At 45.2% G+C, this 18,067-nt stretch overlaps 1 protein-coding gene across 2 annotated transcripts in view; it reads right to left on the reverse strand.

The window, feature by feature from the left end:
* TOP2B (DNA topoisomerase II beta) overlaps window positions 1-13,606 on the reverse strand; it is a 55,555-nt gene extending 41,949 nt beyond the window's left edge. For both annotated transcript variants that reach the window (XM_066627895.1, XM_066627893.1), the window contains exons 1-3: window positions 12,775-13,606; window positions 2,519-2,689; window positions 1,875-1,965 (exon numbers count right to left, since the gene is read on the reverse strand). In XM_066627895.1, the coding sequence (XP_066483992.1) occupies window positions 1,875-1,965; window positions 2,519-2,689; window positions 12,775-12,828 (316 nt within the window). In that variant the 5' untranslated portion in view covers window positions 12,829-13,606. The remainder of the gene's footprint in view (window positions 1-1,874; window positions 1,966-2,518; window positions 2,690-12,774) is intronic.
* Between the last annotated feature and the right edge of the window lie 4,461 nt (window positions 13,607-18,067).

Consider the following 18,067-nt stretch of genomic DNA (forward strand, 5'->3'; position numbering starts at 1 on the left):
AACAAAATATAAGCAAAACTTTATTGTTTAAAACTAGACAAAGGAAGAAGTCCTCAACTCACTTGCTATTTGAATTGCAGGTTTTATTCTGGAATAGCTCCTGCACCTTTAAAACTTGCATGATAGACAAATTCAATATATGGAGTTTTTCCAATTATCACAGTTCACTGTTTAGAGATCCATCTTTGTGAAATGGCATGGGTAAAGGAAGAGGTGGAGGAGGCAGGTACAGACATCATATGTCTGCTCTGTTTCTGTGATATTATTGTTGCTTTTAATTTTTTATATTATTAGCCACAATGAGCATCTCCCAAGTGGGTGGGTGGGGGAATGCACAGGATATAAATTTTTTAACTAAATAAATAAAAGGAACCAGTTATACATCAGTTACATCCCAGGACAGCACATATTGAACAATCATTGCTCATAGTAAACATTAAATGAGAACAAAGTTAGATACATTTGTAGCACAGGTAGTAATGTTGGTGACATAGTACTGATACTTTTACCTGAATCATTACTGAGTCAGACTCCTGCTACAAAGTTATGGTAAACTTGAAAAGTTCCACCACTTACTGTTCATCTGCAGCAAGAAACAACCACCACCACCTGACCAGGCAAGAAAGCGTCACACTCTTTTTAAGGTCACAGATGACCAACACAGCTACTACATAGGTAGCTGGTAAAAACTTTATAAGCTACTGAGTTTATGACTTATTTGCAAGGCTGAATTAAGGCATTATCAATGCCTCTAAAATCTTTTCCCAGACAAAACGAAAAATGATGATCTCATCACTGCATTCTAATATCCCAGAAAAAAAGATGAAAGGATCACAGCTGTAACACTGGTGGGCCATTAACCATGATTACAAAAAACCTGCAAGACAGCAGGCCTCTCAGTCTCCTTCACCCTTAACTATGGTTTGGCATTATCCTATGCTACCCGAAGCATGGAGCTGCTGTGGTGCCAAAAATGGCTGTCATGGCATTCTAAACGCTAACCAGGCAGTGCCAACGGCACCTTGGGAGAAGGGGACTTTTGTCCCCTTCCCCTGGGCAAGGCAAGTAGTCCCACAATGGGTCTACTGGATTCTACAGCAACCCTCGGGTTGCCATAGAAGCAAGAGCCTCCATGTTGGTTGGCGGACCCGACACGGAGGCTTAGGATCTGATGGAGCAGAGCTCCACCAGTCCCACCTCCCTCCTGCCCCGCTCACTCCCTCTGGCACACCTCCTCACTGCCCTCTCCCCGCCTCCCCCCCACCAGAATGCCTTCTTCCTGCCTTTCCCCCAGGCCCCCACCTACCTCTCCAGCATCCAGCAATCTGCCCAACCGCTGAGCAGAGGAGCACCAGTGATCCATTAGCACTAAGCTAGAACCAGCGCTCCACCAGGGCTAGGGCCTTGCAAACGTGCTTTATGGCACATTTGCGACAGTGCATGCCGGCAGTAAGCCGGTGCGCATTGTTTAGGATTGTACCCTGAGTTCCTAACTGGGTCTTTGAAACCATGCAAATAATGGATTAGGATTATAAGCAGGTGAGGGCTAACATCACAGCAGATGATCTCAAAATCACAGTTAAATGCAATGGAAGTTGAACAGACAAAATTCGCAAGCTAGTGTTTGAAACTAAAAAGAGGAACCTGCAGTCCTGCAGCCCACTTCTAATCTTTTCACTCAGTGCTTTTCATCCAATGGTACTTGTTCCATGTGAAATACTATGAAATACCACTGGCTGAAAAGCACTACCTTAACCATTATGCATCCCTTGAATATTATGGCTGCAGCAGAGCAAACTTTACCCATTTTTTTCATTTCTAAGTACTCTGCAAATGCTGAGTGGCATCAGAATATCATTATCATAAATACTTACCAAGAATTTCATCAAAGATCTTGTATAAGCCAGGTACAAAGGTTACTTCTCTACAATTCATTCCTATATCTTCATCAAACACCCACATCAACTACAGCAAAGAATATAGAATTTTACTGAAATTAAAAATTATGACTTTAAAATCTCACAAAATATATATGCTAATAATCCCAGTCCTTACTTAAAGTTGTTGATAAGTTCTTGGAAACTCCAATTTTAAGCAAAATAACTTATTTTTAAACCAATTTTACTACTGGCTAATTGATATATGTAAATAAGACTTACACACCTACAGCATATTTCTGGTCACAAAAACATCATCAAACTTCTAAATAAAGACCCCAAACCCTTCTAATATTAAACACTGAAATAAATGTGAGTTTTTTGGGCCAGAGAAAATCCATGCAGAGAATGTGCAAACTCTACAAACTCCACACAGTGACCACAGCCATGAATCAATTTTTTTTTCTCATCAACTTCATAATGACTTAAAAGTAAGCATTTGCTATATTGATAATTTATCTCTGTCATTTCTGTATGCACAAATTTCTAGCCTGACATCTGGGAATAAACAAACACAAGCATTACTGAATATTTTAATGACAAGAGATCTCTCTTTAGTTAGGAGAAAAATGAAAATGTACCTGAGTTAAAGGTTCCACTGAACCAATGTATGTATCAGGACGGAGGAGAATATGCTCAAGTTGAGTCTTTTTCTGATAAACTCTCTCAACAGACATCTTCTTTGAATCATTTTTACTAATGTGTTCAGGTTCTTCTTTATTGGAAGCATTATTTTGATTATCAAACAGTGTCTGAAATGTGAGGAGAAAAAAATAAGTAAACTACATTGATTCATTCCAGTCGCACCAGTATATAAGCCTTGTGCAGAAATAAAATAACTGAAGGTTCCTAGAACTGCAGTATATTAGATGAAAACCCCCTAAAGTAGATCTTAAAATCCCAACTTCAATGTTTATTTTGTTGTAAAACATAAAAGTCTAAGTGGGATCTTTTCCATATGTGGAAGATGTGACTTCATATTGTTGGTTTGGGTAGAAGGGATTTTATAAACTTGCAATTCATCTGTCCCGTGACCTACTGCTGTTTCTCTTGAGTTATCATTAAAATTATAAGATCCAAAAAGCAATTTTGGAATGCAAATCTTCGAAATCCCCACGGTAGCTCATAAATGGTTTTAAAAGCACCCTTCATTTCAAAAGGGAATGCTACAGAGCAGTGGTTCTCAAACTTCCCGGGAGATTTACTCCCGGGGTAAGTCTTTGCGGGGGCAGCAAAGTGATCCCCAGGATCGTGCCCCTGCAGGGGGAGGGGGGCTATATTTTCACAAACCATACATGCTCCCAGGGTCCGGGGGGTGCGAAGAGCCCAGCGCAGGGCTCTCCGCGGCTTGTAAACAGTGAAAGTTCCAAGTGTGACGAAATCGGAAATTCCACTTCCGGTTTAATCGTGTTTGGAACTGTTTACAAGCCGCGGAGAGCCCCGCAAGCACTGCGCTAGGCTCCCCGCACCCCCTGGAACCTGGAAGCATGTATGGTTTGTGAAAATATAGCCCCCCTCCCCCCACAGGGGCGCAATCCTGGGGATCGCTTTGCTGCTTCCCCCCTGCCCCCACCCCTTAAAGGGAATGGGGCAGCTTTACACAAGCTGGTGGGTCGCGACCCACCAGTTTGAGAACCACTGCTACAGAGGGCTGGTTCAAAGTTTGGCACTTCTTGAATGAATTTTTGAAGGGTGGCACATTCCACTCTACTTCCTGGTTTACTGTTTTGTCTAAAGAAGCAGATCATGGATTGGGGCCAACCAGGAAGAGAGGGCGGAAAAATCACAGGGGGAGGGATGAGTCTGATCTTCTAGCTCTTTAAAGCTCATTCATGTAGCACCATACTTCTGATCCAGTCCACAAACAGCTGCTGTTGAATCAATGCAAGCCCAAAAATCGTACAAGTTGTGCAGAACTAATTGCATGGTTTTCAAGATCCCAACCTCTATCCTCAACTAACAACAGGAACTAACTACAGACTACAGGAAAACAAATAATTTCAAAAAAGATCCAGTAATTGTAACAATAATAGTCACAACGAGGAACACCAACAAAATCCCAGAAATAAATTAATAGCTTTACAAGATCTAGGATATTGTCCAACTGATGATAATTTATAGACAAATCTTGAGCTCGATGGCAAACATTTATCATGTTTTAGAACACTAAACCATATTGATTTTCCAGTTTTCACAATACTGCAGTCTCTTGAGGTGCAGTATCCAGATTTTTGTGTTTCGTACTGCTTCTGTCTAATTAGTTACTTTATTTATAATATCTTAATTGCAGCAAGTTTATATAATACTGCCCAAAAAAAAAAGGGCCAGCTGCTGGCTAATGCCAACTTCCAAGTCTATCTTATAAGATGACTATCAGAATGTTTGTTTCTTTCCCTTAGGTACAGAGAAATGTAAAGCGAAACTGGAAGAGAACCCATTTCTTTCCCTCAAAAAGAAAAGAAAAAAAAAGAATTGCAAGAACTTAACAAGAAATACAGTTAAGGCCACACAATAGTAATGGTGCAGCTGTAGTCTTTACTCATCATCCAGCATCATTTCATATAACATAGATCACACTTGTACAAAGGTCAGGAATATCTACAAATGTAGCCCCTATTACACAATACAACTGCCACATATACTCCATGTAAGCAAAAGCACCCACAGTCTGACCTGTTACACATAACCAGGAAAACTGCTGCTTGGCAAACATGTGGTAGTAGTAATCTTTTGCAGTTACATATACTGGTTGCTGCCTTCCTAGGGACAGCTTTGGACACAGATTCAGTGCAGTAATTTCTACATTTGATTATCACAATGCACTCTCTGCAGGGCTGTCCTTGAAAATGGTTCAGAAGGTGTAAAATACAACACACCATCCTGAAGGGCTGGAGAAGTGAGATCACTTATCACCTACATTATGTCTTCCACACTAGCCTTCTGTTTTAAAAAACTAAGATTTTAAATGTCAAAACTAGACCTTTGAACTGGTCCAGAAGCATATTTACAGCAATACTTTGACTTTCATCCACTTGACTTTCATTGCTTTGCTCTTTCAGCTGTATTCAATTATAACCACATTTCAAATTTTGTTCATGTGCTTTTCTCTTTCATCCAATTTCATCAAATCTTCTATGATTTTCATTGACGTTCTTATGTTTATTTTTCTTTTATTTCTGTTTCTTTCAGTTTCACAACTGTTCACATGTGTATATAGTTAGTTATGTTTTTTGCCAACCAAAATAAATCTGCAAGCTAAATAAGGCTATGTTTGACATTCATCCATTTTTCTCCTGCCCAATTCCTCCATTGGGCAGGAGGTCTGGTCTAGAGGGTTGAGCCTCCATTTGCCTGAAGATAACATCCGAAGGTTGCCAGTTCGAAGCCACCGGCACCGTGCGACCTTGAAGCAGCTGACAAGCTGAGCCGAGTTATTCCATCTGCTCTGAGCGTGGGAGGATGGAGGCCAGAATGTGCGGCCAGATCAAGAAAGAAACATCTGATTGTTGTGGTTTCTTGAAAGATAGAACCTTTCAAATTGTAAAAATCCCTACAGGGATTTAAATTGCCTGCCCATGTAAACCGCCTTGAATAAAGTCCGAGGAGAAATCTGAGGACAAAGAAAGGTGGTATACGTAGTAATACCTGTAATATTATTATTAATATTATTATTATTATTATTTACTTTCATCCACACTATGGTCCCTAACCAGATGAAAGTGCAAGTTATTGCTGTACTTAAGTCGCTGTCTGGTGACTCATCTCACCAAGAAGTCCCTCTTACTGCACACTCCGTACACTTCCTTTTTGCTAGAGAGGTCCTAGGCAGAATAACTTCTCTGAAAATAAGAAACATGGCAGAACATTGGCTTTCATCATTGTTCCAAGGCTTTGGAGATTCCCCTGGCAGAACTTTGAGGCTTAAGGATGCTACTTTCAGGGAAGTGACCAGCTTATTTTTTCAAGCTGCCCCAAAGTTCAGATGAGATAGAAGTAAACATTAAAAAAATAATAATAAAGTAGAACTGCCGCCCAAGTTAGTGTTTCTGCTAACTGCTCAAGAACAATTCATAGTACACCAACACTGTATGGTGGTGGCACTTTTTACTTATTTTTCAACCATAGTTTCAAGTAATAATTGTTGTGTTGCATCCTGAGTTTAAATTAATTAAATCTAAAACTACAAATTAAAACATAGATCATAACCTAAGGCAGCAATCCTATGTACACAAAATAGGGATAAGCTCTATTAAATAGTGGGACTTCCTCCCTATCAACATGCACAGTAGCATGCACAGTAGCAGACTGTAAATCTTTAAACTGCGATTTTTGAAAATAGGAGTAGCTTCTACTCATAAGCTTATGATGCAACAATCGGATCATAATATTTAAAGAAAATCCCTTTAGCAGTAGTGTGAACATACTAGAGTCTGAAGTTTGCAATTCAAACCCTCTGCAGCCCCGCAGGGAGATTGTTGCATATAATACAGTCTGTATGTGATTAGGCATCACATGGTATCTCAAGAGCAGACAGTTATAAAATGAAGTATACAGTAATTAGGGCCAATATCTCAGCTGGTACACAATTTTCACAAAGGTATGAAATGTCATGGCAGTGATTATGAGCTCTTGAATGTAGGTGTCTTTGAATAAACCAGAAGTATCAAACATAAAACCCACAGGCAATACTGGGCCTTTGGATACTCTTTATCTGGCATCCATGATCACAGGGCTCTCTCAGCACCACCATCAGCTGTGAAATAATGCATTGGCAGAAGTGGCAATGCTGAAAGGGCGGTGCTGGGAGAGCCCAATTATTATGCAGGTTACTCTTTCAGTGGCACCATTTCTGCCAAGGTGCTGGAAGGGAGAGTCAGAAGGAAGCTCCAGAAAGTGAGAAATAGTTCAGGGAAACATAAGAACGGAAGAACAGTCCTGCTGAATCAGGGCAAAGGCCTATCTACTCCAGCTTCCTGTATCACAGTGGCCCACCAGATGACTCAGAGAGCACACAAGATAACAAGAGACCTGCATCCTGGTGCCCTCCCTTGCATCTGGCATTTTGAGGTAGCCTACATTTAAAAGAAGACCAAGAGGGGTAAAGAAAGGGAAACACGAGGAGCTGGGAGAGTACAATTCTCACAAGGTTCACTCTTTCAGCAGTGCCACTTCTACCAAGGCATCACTTTGCCGAGCGCCTCTCAGCTGCTGGGTTGTGAAGGGACATCTTGGCAGAAGCACCATTCTTGAAAGGGTGGCCGGCATGATAACTGGGCTCTCCCATATCTTGAAAATGTGACCAAGATTTGTGTATTTTCTCTTATGACATCTGCAGCTAATGAGTTCCTATGTGAGAACCAAGTACTGTACTTATTTTTGGTTATAATCTGCTTAATGACATCACTTCCAGCTCTCAGTAGGCATCATGAATGCTATTCAGCCCACTATATGAAATGAGTTTGACATCCCTGAAAACAGTTCCTGAACTGGGCAATACAGAACTGATGTGCCATATTTCATTCAGGCATATCTATCTTCAGGAATAGAAATCAACTGGGACATAAGGAATTATTAGACCATCTTCAGCTACTATTCAGCTACCATGCTGCACTAAGCTCTGTGCCATCCATTTATAAATACTTGAACTTAATCTTCATACTAGAAATATTGCTTAGATGCATTACCAGAATACATGCTTTCTGAATTTTATCATCATCAAAGTAGGTATACATAATTTGATACTTCAAACCAAAAATGTTCCCTCCATTTAAACAGCAGCACTCCCCTCTGTAGGGAACAAATTCACATCTGCCTATGTGAATATCTGCTCAGTATTTGGGGTGCATGTTACTCTAAACCAGGGGTGTCCAGACTTTTTGGCAGGAGGGCCACTTCATCTCTCTGATACTGTGTCAGGGACTGGGGGGAAAAAGAATTAATCTACATTTTAAATATGAATAAATTTACATAAATGAATATATTCAAGATGCAACTTATATGAATGAATGAAGGTCTTGCAATAGCTCAGGGCCTATAAAAGGCCTTGCACAAAGCAAGGCCAGCCTTTCCTTTCCTTTGCTGCTGCATCACAGATGTGAAACAGCAAGCAGTGGAGGGAGCCTTCGTTCCACAGCTTATGTGAGGGGTCAAACAGTTGGCCATCATGCTGAGAGCAGTAGCATCAGGCCAGCGCAGGCTCCAGCAAGTCTCCAGAGGGCCAGAGGCTCGTTGAAGACGGGGGCTCCCTGAGGGCCAGATTGGAGTCCAAGTGGCCCCTGGGCTGGGGTTTGAGTACCCCTACCCTAAACCAAGAGACAGCTCATTTTTATCAGGACAGGTTATGTGCATACTGTGTACATCAGGGGTGTCAAACATAAGGACCGAGGGCCCCTGGAAGCTTTTTATCCGGTTCTCAGGCTCTCAGCTGCTGAGCTGTTGCATGCTGAAATGGCAACCCACAATTGGGCTTTCCCAAATCTTGAAATATGATCAATATTTGCGTACTTTCTCTTCTGTCATTTGCAGTTAATGAGTTTCTATATGAGAACAGGATCTGATTTCTGGCCATTAGTTGATTAATGATGTCACTTTCTGCTTAATGACATCACTTCTGGTCCTTGGCTAGAGCCCTGAATGCTAACTTCGACCCTCTGTATGAAATGAGTTTGATACCCCTGGTGTACATACTGTGTAGAAAACTTGAGTGCAGGGAAGAGCCCAAAGTAGGAACCTCAAAATTATTTGTGACAAGGGAGACTATTGTTTTTCCAAGTGTTTGTGATGGTAAAACATAAATAGGAAAGTGCAAGAGTTAACAAGTATGCAGGTAAAGACTGGTGTCCCTTAATCAACCTATTTCTTGAATACACTGAAAACAAGAACATCTCTGGCAAGAACATGAAAAAGTTGCTCAAAGAAAGAGATTATACGTCATCCACAATGGGTCAATCTTTTCCAGTTTAACTTTAATATTCATTGAAAAGAATGGTTTACCCAGTTTCCACAATTTATTCAGAACAGATTTCATCAAAACAAAATTACATTTGTATAGTAAATTTAAAATTATACTAGTGTCAAAACACATTTAATCACTTTAAATTTAGGAAAAAAATCACTCAGAATAGAAATCATAATTCCACTGCTTTACAGGTGTGTCACCTGGTCCCAGCTCCGGTGGCTAGGGTTTCCTCAGGAGCAGGGGTCTCCTCAGGGGTAGGGGCCTCCTGGGAGGGGGTAAGGCTTGAGTACTGCCAGGACTGGGGTCCCAGGCAGGACACCTGCCTGGGAGTAGGGCCTAGTGCCAGCTGGGAGCAGCAAGCAGCTACATGGCCAGAAGGGGTGGGGCTGGCCAAACCCAAGGCTGGCTTCATAAGGAGCCTGGGAAGCCTAGAGAGAGGTTGCTCCTCTCCAGAGGGAAGGCCAAAGGGGATAGCCACCCTGGCCTAATTGGGAAGATCCAGAACCCCAAAGGGATTGTGCTTACTTCAGCCCTGGAGAGAGGGGGCCAGGAGGGGGATCTCCCAGAACCACCTGGGCCCTGGGAGTGACTCCAGGAGAGCCGGGGTTACAGAGACAAGGACTCACAGCCAACTATACCCAATGGTGGCCAGCTGATCAAAGGGCAAGCATAGACGTACCTGGGGCCTCCTAAAACAACCCCGAACAACAGTGCTGCAGCCCTCGAGAACCCCTACCCCTGGCCAAGAGACACCAGTGGGAGAGCTCTGCCTGGAACTGCAAGGGGGCGGGAAGGGTTGGGGAAAGAGCCTATCGGACGACGACGGCACGAGTCTGCATAAGGTACGGTGGCCTGTGACATAACAGGCCCCATGAATGTAAAGCGGCTGACACAAGTAAACCGTCTATGTAGAACAGCTGTATCTGCCTCCCGTCCTTTTTTCTGCCACCGCCCACCCTTCATCAACAGGGTAAGCCCCCCCCCTTGCTCGGTAGCACACCCAGGGGCAGGGCCTCCTCCCACCATGAACATTACAAGGTGTTATCCAGAAGATCTGCCAAAAGGCTTATTTGGCAGGAATGCACACATGAAAATTCAAAGATATAGTCTCAAAAAATATGCAAGTCAAATGTATGATTCAGATCTTATAGAAACTGCATTAGAATGCTTTATTCTCATTACAGTTTGTAGAGTGAAGAGGAACAATCTTGTGATACGAGATATATATTGGAAAACAAAGAATAAAGATATAGTATTAACAGAATGTGACTAAAGATCATGATGAAGAGAAAAAGTAACTCTTTTGCAAACATTTCTCAAACCACCTTGAGATTGAGGAGAAAGGCTGGCATGCCAAAATTAAGCATTCATGAAGCAAAATTAAAGGCCAGCCACAATTAAGGCATTTTATAGTCTACTGATTTCCGTATGAGTCTTAAAGACATGCTTAACCATTTTCATTCCCAACAAAAGTTAATTTTGGCTGGAATGTGCCCTTCCTTTAAAAAAAAAAAGTGATAGCACTGACAGGTATCTGTCAACTTCAGGAGCAAGGTTACTTGCTTACTATTTAGTCTAGGGCAGGGGTGTCCAAAGTTTTTGGCAGGAGGGCCACATCATCTCTCTGACACTGTGTTGGGGGCCAGGGAAAAAAGAATTAATTTACATTTAAAATTTGAATAAATTTACATAAATGAATATATTAAAGATGAACTTGTACAAATGAATGTCTTGCAATAGCTCAAAAGACCTTGTACAAAGTAAGGCTGGGCTTTCCTTTGCTGCTGCTACTGCATCACAGACGTGAAACAGCAAGCAGTGGAGGGAGCTCTCATCCCACACCTCACTCAAGAGGTCAAACAGTTGCCTTCACACTGAGAGCAGTTGCGTTGGGCCAGTTCAGGCTCCAACAAATCTCCAGAGCGCCAGAGGCTCATTGGAGACTGGGGGCTCCCTGAGGGCCGCATTAAGAGGCCTCAAGGGCCGCATGTGGCCCCAGGGCTGGGGTTTGGGCACCCCTGGTCTAAGACACAGGCACAATCTATCCTAAAGTACAACATTAAGTTGATCTATCATTATTATTAAGCTATTAACTACGTGCAGTCTACACCATTTTAAGTTGCAAGCTGGCATATCTACCCTTGAGTGAATCTGTTCATGAAGGGAAAGGCTCCAGTCTGACACATGAAGCTAAAGTCCTACCCTATCTATGGGTATCAGATCTATCAGAAGACCTACTCTACTGGCCCAATCTACTGCTTAAGAAGAGGTTGGGGTATTTATAATAGTTGTTCCACTCTTTGCACATATGGACTGCACCTGCGCAAAGCAACATGGAAAAAAAGTTCACCATCCTTGACAGAAATACACAATATCTACTGGTGATATATACCTAGGCTTCTCTTAAGTTTTCACATTTCATAATAAGTTCCAGTACTCCTTATTTTAATGTGTAAATGTTTACACAGAAATTTTATGACACAGGAAATGACACTTCACAACTTTAAGAAGGAACAAAGTCAATATCTTGGCTCCTCTCTTTTTAACTGGACTTAAATATGAGATAATTGGAAAAAATGTTGAAAACAAGGGTGCAAATGAAATTAAGATAGTACATTTCACTAGTATATGAGCAGCTAGAAAAAAAGTCAACAAGCCCCTTTTGAGACTTAAGCTGCTACTTTTCTATTTTTGTGCTGTGTTGCCTTTTCTTGCCAGTTACATTAAGGAAATGACCCCAGCCTGAACTCTTTGCTGAACAAGAGAAATAGAAATAAATTAGTGATGGGCTTGGGGAACTGTATCCATTCAATGTTCTTTTCCCTCTTGGTGTATCTCTCTAGAAAGATAAGGAATTTTTTTCAACAGGGCTAAAAGAATTCTCATTCCTTAAGCTACACTCAGATCTCTGCAGATTTCTCTTAGGGCACACCTGTTTAGGATGACTTAAACTGTCCCCATCTAGACCCAACTGTAGTTTTTACATCAGGAACCAGAATTTTTTTTTGGTAAGTGTTCACCTCTGCAAGAGAGAGAGAGAGAGAGAGAGCGTAGTTTTTACATCAGGACCCCAAATTTTGTTTTGTAAGTGTTCACCTCTGCAACAGAAAGTGTGTGTGTGTAGTTTTTACATCAGGATTCAGCATTTTTAAGTGTTCACCTCAGCAACAGAAAGTGTGTGTGTAGTTTTTACATCAGGAGCCAGAATTTTTAAGCATTCTTCACTGAGAGAGAGAGAGAGAGAATGTAAAGCAAAACGCACAAGACCACCGGTTTGGAAGCTAGTCAACCCCTGACTGCTGCTTTGACTGCAAACCCTGCAGTGGCCCAGCTGGAGAGAGCTTTCTTTCTGTCTGTGCCAAGCTAGATTGGAAACAAACCTGAGAGACCTTTAATTTGTCTCAGCCCTTCCCCTTCTGGGGAATCTGCAGGCAGGCAAACAAGGAAAGTGGCACTTTCTTCCTCCTCCTCCTCCTCCTCAGCAAGGAGCGACGATCATCTCGCAACCAAGCGGGCGGGCAGCCTACAGCTTGTCATGGAGCACACAGTGGCTGCCTCACGCCCCCTTTCACTCTGAAGGACCGGACCCTTTCGGCCGCGCTCCCTCAGGAGGCCTTCCTGAGAGGAAGCCCCACTGAACAACGTAGGGCTTACTTCTGAGTAGCAGCATGGACAGGACTGTGCCCCGGCCCTTGGCATGCTCTCGCCCCCTCCCACGCCGCCGCAGCAGCAGCAGCAGCAGCATCCCCAATGCCTCCCTCGCCTACTCCATGAACCCCGCGAGGCCTTCAGCGCTCTCGCTGCGAGCGAGGCCTCTCAAGGCGGCGTCAGGCACCGGAAAAGGAAGGGGGAAACGCAAAGATCGAGCCGGTCACTTACCACCCAGGTTAGACCCCCGCTGCCGCCGCCGCCGCCGCCTCCCGACTTGGCCATTGGGGGCCTCTCCTCGGCGCGGGGGGGTGGTGAACACACACGCCAAAACGGAGAGGCTTGCAGACCCCCCACACGACACACGCGCGCGCGCACAAACCCTTCCCCTCACACACACGCAACACGCAGGGTGGCTTGCAGACACACACACGACACAACACACAAGCCCTTCCCCTCACACACAACAGACAAGGTGCCTTGCAGACACACTCACACACACACAAAACCAGGCCGGCTTGCAGAGAGAGACGCACACTCACATAAGACACAGGAACACACACGCAACACACAAGCCTTTCTCCTCACACACACAACCAGGCCGACACAGGGTGGCTTGCAGACCCACACACACACACGACAGACACACAAGCCCTTCCCCCCCACACACACAAAACACAGGGTGGCTTGCAGAGAAACACTCTCCCTTCCTCTCTCTCTCTCTCTCTCACACACACACACACACACAAAACCAGGTCAACACTGGATTGCTTACACAAAGACACACAAGCCCTTCCCCTCACTCACTCACTCACAACACACACACCCTCCCCTCCTGCACCACAGATGTTTCCAGAGGGGGAATTTCTTCCACACACGCAGAGGGGGGGGGGAAAGCGCGCGCCCACTCAGCGCGCGCCCCCGCGCCCACACACTCACACAATCAAGCGGGCCCTAAGCGATTCTCCTCACGTTAGTGCGCGCGCAGGCGCACGCGCACACGGAAACTAGCGCCCCCCCTTTCTTCCACACACACACACACAGGGAGACCCCCTTCACTCTGCTGACTGCGGTGGCGCGCGCGCGCACAACCCATCCATCCAGCGCGAGCTTCCGCCGCGCGGCCACAGCCCCCCCTTCCCTCCCTCCTCACTCAGTCGCGCGCGCGCGCTCAGGCACACAGCTTCCCTTCGAGTGTCAGGGGTGCGCGTGCACAGGTGCGCGCGTGCACAAAACTCCCCCCGTCCCGCCACTCTCGAGCTCCCCCACGACGGGGACGTTTATTTCTCTTCACGCTCGAGCCGAAAAGCCGGTTTGAGAGAGCCTGAGCCTACTCAGAAGTAAGTCCCATTGTGGTCAATGGGGCTTACTCCCAGGTAGGCGTGGATAGGATGGCGGCCTCCGGCAACCCAGGGTGGTGATGACGATGATGATGGTGGTGGCTTCGTCGCTTTAAAGGGATATATTTAAAAATGGCGGCGCCTGGGGAGAGGAGGCCGGCCCGGGAGGGGAAAGAAGACAGCGCTGAGGAGAGGCGGCGGCGGCGGCGCCAAGAGACCCGGCTTGACGGGCTCGTGAGGAGGCGGCGGCCGAGAAAGCGTCACCCGCCGCCCCCTCAGAGGGGGTCCGACTGGCCCAACGGCCGTTGGGGGGAGGGGCGGAACGAAACTTAACGGCTTCCTCTCGCGCCGAAGACCAGACCCTCACACAATAACTGCGCTGCCCCCGTCTGGTACCAGCGCCGCAGCCTCCCAGCGCCTCGACCCCGCCCTCGGCGCGCTGGCCAATGACAGCCGCGCCGTTCTCTTCCTGTAGCCAATCTGGAAAAAAGGTTTAGAAACGTGCAAAGCCGGGTGCGGTGACGTCATCGCGGGTGGCAACAGCAGGGCGAAGTTTGGCAGGCTCGAGTTGTAGCGAGTCGAACCTGAAGAAGGGAGAAGGGCTGTGGCTGAGGCAGCCTCAGGCGCCCTTCAGGGGCAGGTTGAGGAAGGCAGACAGACTAAGCCTAGGCGTTTCTACTCAGAAGTAAGTCCCATTGGGGTCTATGGGGCTTACTCCCGGGAAAGTGTCTATCTGCAGTGGGGCTTACTCCCGGGAAAGTGTCTATCTGCAGTTACCTGGGACTAAGCCCCATTGCATCTAGAAAAGAGACGCTTGAGGGGGGACATGATTGAGACATACAAAATTATGCAGGGGATGGACAGAGTGGATAGGGAGATGCTCTTTACACTCTCACATAATACCAGAACCAGGGGACATCCACTCAAATTGAGTGTTGGGCGGGTTAGGACAGACAAAAGAAAATATTTCTTTACTCAGCGTGTGGTCGGTCTGTGGAACTCCTTGCCACAGGATGTGGTGCTGGCATCTAGCCTAGATGCCTTTAAAAGGGGATTGGACAAGTTTCTGGAGGAAAAATCCATTATGGGGTACAAGCCATGATGTGTATGCGCAACCTCCTGATTTTAGAAATGGGTTATGTCAGAATGCCAGATGCAAGGGAGGGCACCAGGATGAGGTCTCTTGTTATCTGGTGTGCTCCCTGGGGCATTTGGTGGGCCGCTGTGAGATACAGGAAGCTGTACAAGAGGCTGTTCTTAAGTTCTTATGACTTACTTCTGAGTAGACATGCCTAGGATTGGGCTGTAATCCACTGTACAGGCACACCTGGACCTGCTGACATTAAAGCGTGCCTAACTGCATGCGATTAAGCTAGTGGTGACTTTTAGCCAAATTGATGGTTTGGTGGTCAAAAGGAAATCAGGTCAATGGAACGTTTCACGGTCAACATGCTTTCAGCCTGAACCCAAACACACAGAACAATCCTGGCCACATTTACACAAGATGTAAAAGTCCTATTGAATTCAGTTTGACTACTAAGAAGCATGCTTCTTCAGATTGCACATAAAGGAGTAAGAGCTATTGAACTCAATGGACATGATTAAATATTGATTAAGCATGTGAGCTGTACAAGTTTGATATCCGCCACATGTCTGTCAAAGGTACCTAGACCACAGCAGGAAGTTAATTTCCACTTTGGCACTTGTACAAGGAGAGCTGCAACTAGTTATTATTACAGGTACTGGAAACAAACTTTCACTTTCTTTCTTGCCAGCTTTCACCAACTAAAATGAAAGAGAAACATTAAAGTACTGTAGTAGGTATATAAAAAAGTAACAAGTTCCACTGCAAGAATTCTTTTTTAAATCTACATGTTCTTTAAATCCTACTGAATACCCCTGCCCCCCAGTCTTTGCCAAATCATGCCCCCATATTGCCTTCCAAAACTAGTAGCTAAAACAAAAATCATCGTATGTTTACGGCACCCAGTGAATGCAGCGCTGGTGCTGGGCCCGCGCCAATCAGACTCTGGGCCCAGCGCCAGCAATAGTAAGTGAGGCCGCCACCAGCTCCAGAAGTGAGGCACACCACCACCAATAGTAAGTGAGGCTGCTGGGTGGCAGTGTGGCTTCTGGGGATTGGGGGAAGGGTGCAACTAGGGCAGGCTGAGGGTGGGGGAGGAACCTGAATGGGAGGAGGGTGGGACTGGCAAAATAGCCAGCGCAAACTTGAAAAGCCCCATTACAGGGCTTGGGGCTTTCCCCAAAAAGACCTCTGACTGGTTTCTGGTGCCCGCTGGATACAGCAGTCCTTTTGGTGCAGCTGCTCCAGAGAGTACTGGGAAGCTCAGAATTTTCATGTTTTCCTGGGAGTAAGCTTAATTGAACACCATAAAACTTACTTCTACATGACTCATTGGTGCTACATCAAACACCCCACTTGCTCCACAATCCAAGAACTGCCAGTCAGCACTTAGGACAGGGATCAGATTACTCTCTTCTAGCCTTTTTCCGCCTTTCCCAAAGACAACATAAGACTCCATGGCCACAGGCACATGGTACTTCTCCCAGCATTAAGCCCAGAAAGGGAGTGCCAAGGCCCAGGGCAGGGTGAAGATAGCCAAGCAGAGGCTTGGCAAATCACGTAGGTCGGCAAAACCACTGGAGCAGGTCCAGCTGAAATAAGTTAGAAGTTGCACATTCAATATTCTGTGTATAAAAAGTGGCATGTGGCGTGCTGATAGTTGGCCACCCTTGGTTTAGAGTAATTGTATGGTAGAACAGACAAGCTTATCCACTGCAAGCAAGTGAAGTGCTTCATGCCACATTTAAAGACTTATTCCTCACTTGCAACCATGGTTCCAGGCTACAGCAAATTCTCACACAAGCCATGATCTAACACTGGAGCTGGAGCATTCTGATTGTCTCCAACTTCTTTCCCTTTCCTCCCCAGCTCTTACCCCCTACTCCCCTTCCTCTGATACCACAGAAACCTTATTCCCCATTCCCTTCCATCTTCCATAATTTATAGTTATGTGTTACTCCTCTTTTCAAAGCTAGGACTGCCTAGCAACAAATACTATTTAGGCTCTCTCTCTCTCTCTGTGAATGCGCACAAACGCACATGCATGTGTGTATTACACTGCTTATCTTTTTGATTCTCATTTTCTCTTATATTTAGTCAGATACATTTATATCTTCATTTTTCACATCCTTATTTCATGCCAATCCATTGAGTTGTATCACAAGCCACTGCATCTAGATCCCTGCTTGGTTCTCTCATGTGTGCATGTTACACATGGTCCATAGCACAGCCATCCAGCCCTATGGTTTTCCCTGCCATAGCATGTAATAGTGTCAAAATGGGCTGCATTGCAAGCTATGGAGGGAGGGACTGACTGATTAGGAGGCTTGGGAGGAGAAAGAGAAATTATTTTCCCTTCCCATTCCATAAGCCTCCCAATCCCCAATGGGTTTCCTCAGTCCTACACCAGATCTTTAGTTGTCGAAAGTCTAAGGAGGCAAAGTGGAAAGTGGCAGCTTGCTGCAGAGGGGATAGCATCAGGTACAAGTCACCCGCACTGGGTGCCATCGCCTCTGGCCTCTGACATGTCCCAGCCCTCCCACTATTCTGCCCCATTATGTTCACTTCCCACCCCCATTATGCCCTCCACTGCCAACTCACTGAGGCTGGCGGAGCTTATACTGGCCATTGGGTGCATCCACCATTTCTGCTGGTGGCCTAAAAGCATGCAGCTACATGCATTTCTGCAGTGGTCTTCACGATGCTGTAAAGCGCAGTCTGCTATCAGAACACTAGTTCCATCTGCGAACCCAGTCTATAGGATTGGGCTGCCAGTAACACAGGGCCCATCTCTGATCCTTGAGACCATTTTGTACTTACACTCTTCTTGTAGAAAGGGGAGAACAACCCTCTCAAGGCCTATCCTAGATAATGGATATACTAATCACTGTGCTTTCTGCATGTCACAAAGCTTGATAGCCTGTGCTCTTTTTGTAAAATGTAGCATTGGGCTTGGCATCCCAGCTCTAAGCACACTTTTATATAAACCCCAATTATCTCAGTTGATCCTACTTCCAGCCTTGGGATCACTTCTGACATAACTCTAAAAATTAAAATAGTTTAATTGGTTTGTATCCTGGGTAATGGATAATCCCTGTAC

This window comes from Tiliqua scincoides, chromosome 5, assembly GCF_035046505.1.
Source record: "Tiliqua scincoides isolate rTilSci1 chromosome 5, rTilSci1.hap2, whole genome shotgun sequence".
NCBI lineage: Eukaryota > Metazoa > Chordata > Lepidosauria > Squamata > Scincidae > Tiliqua > Tiliqua scincoides.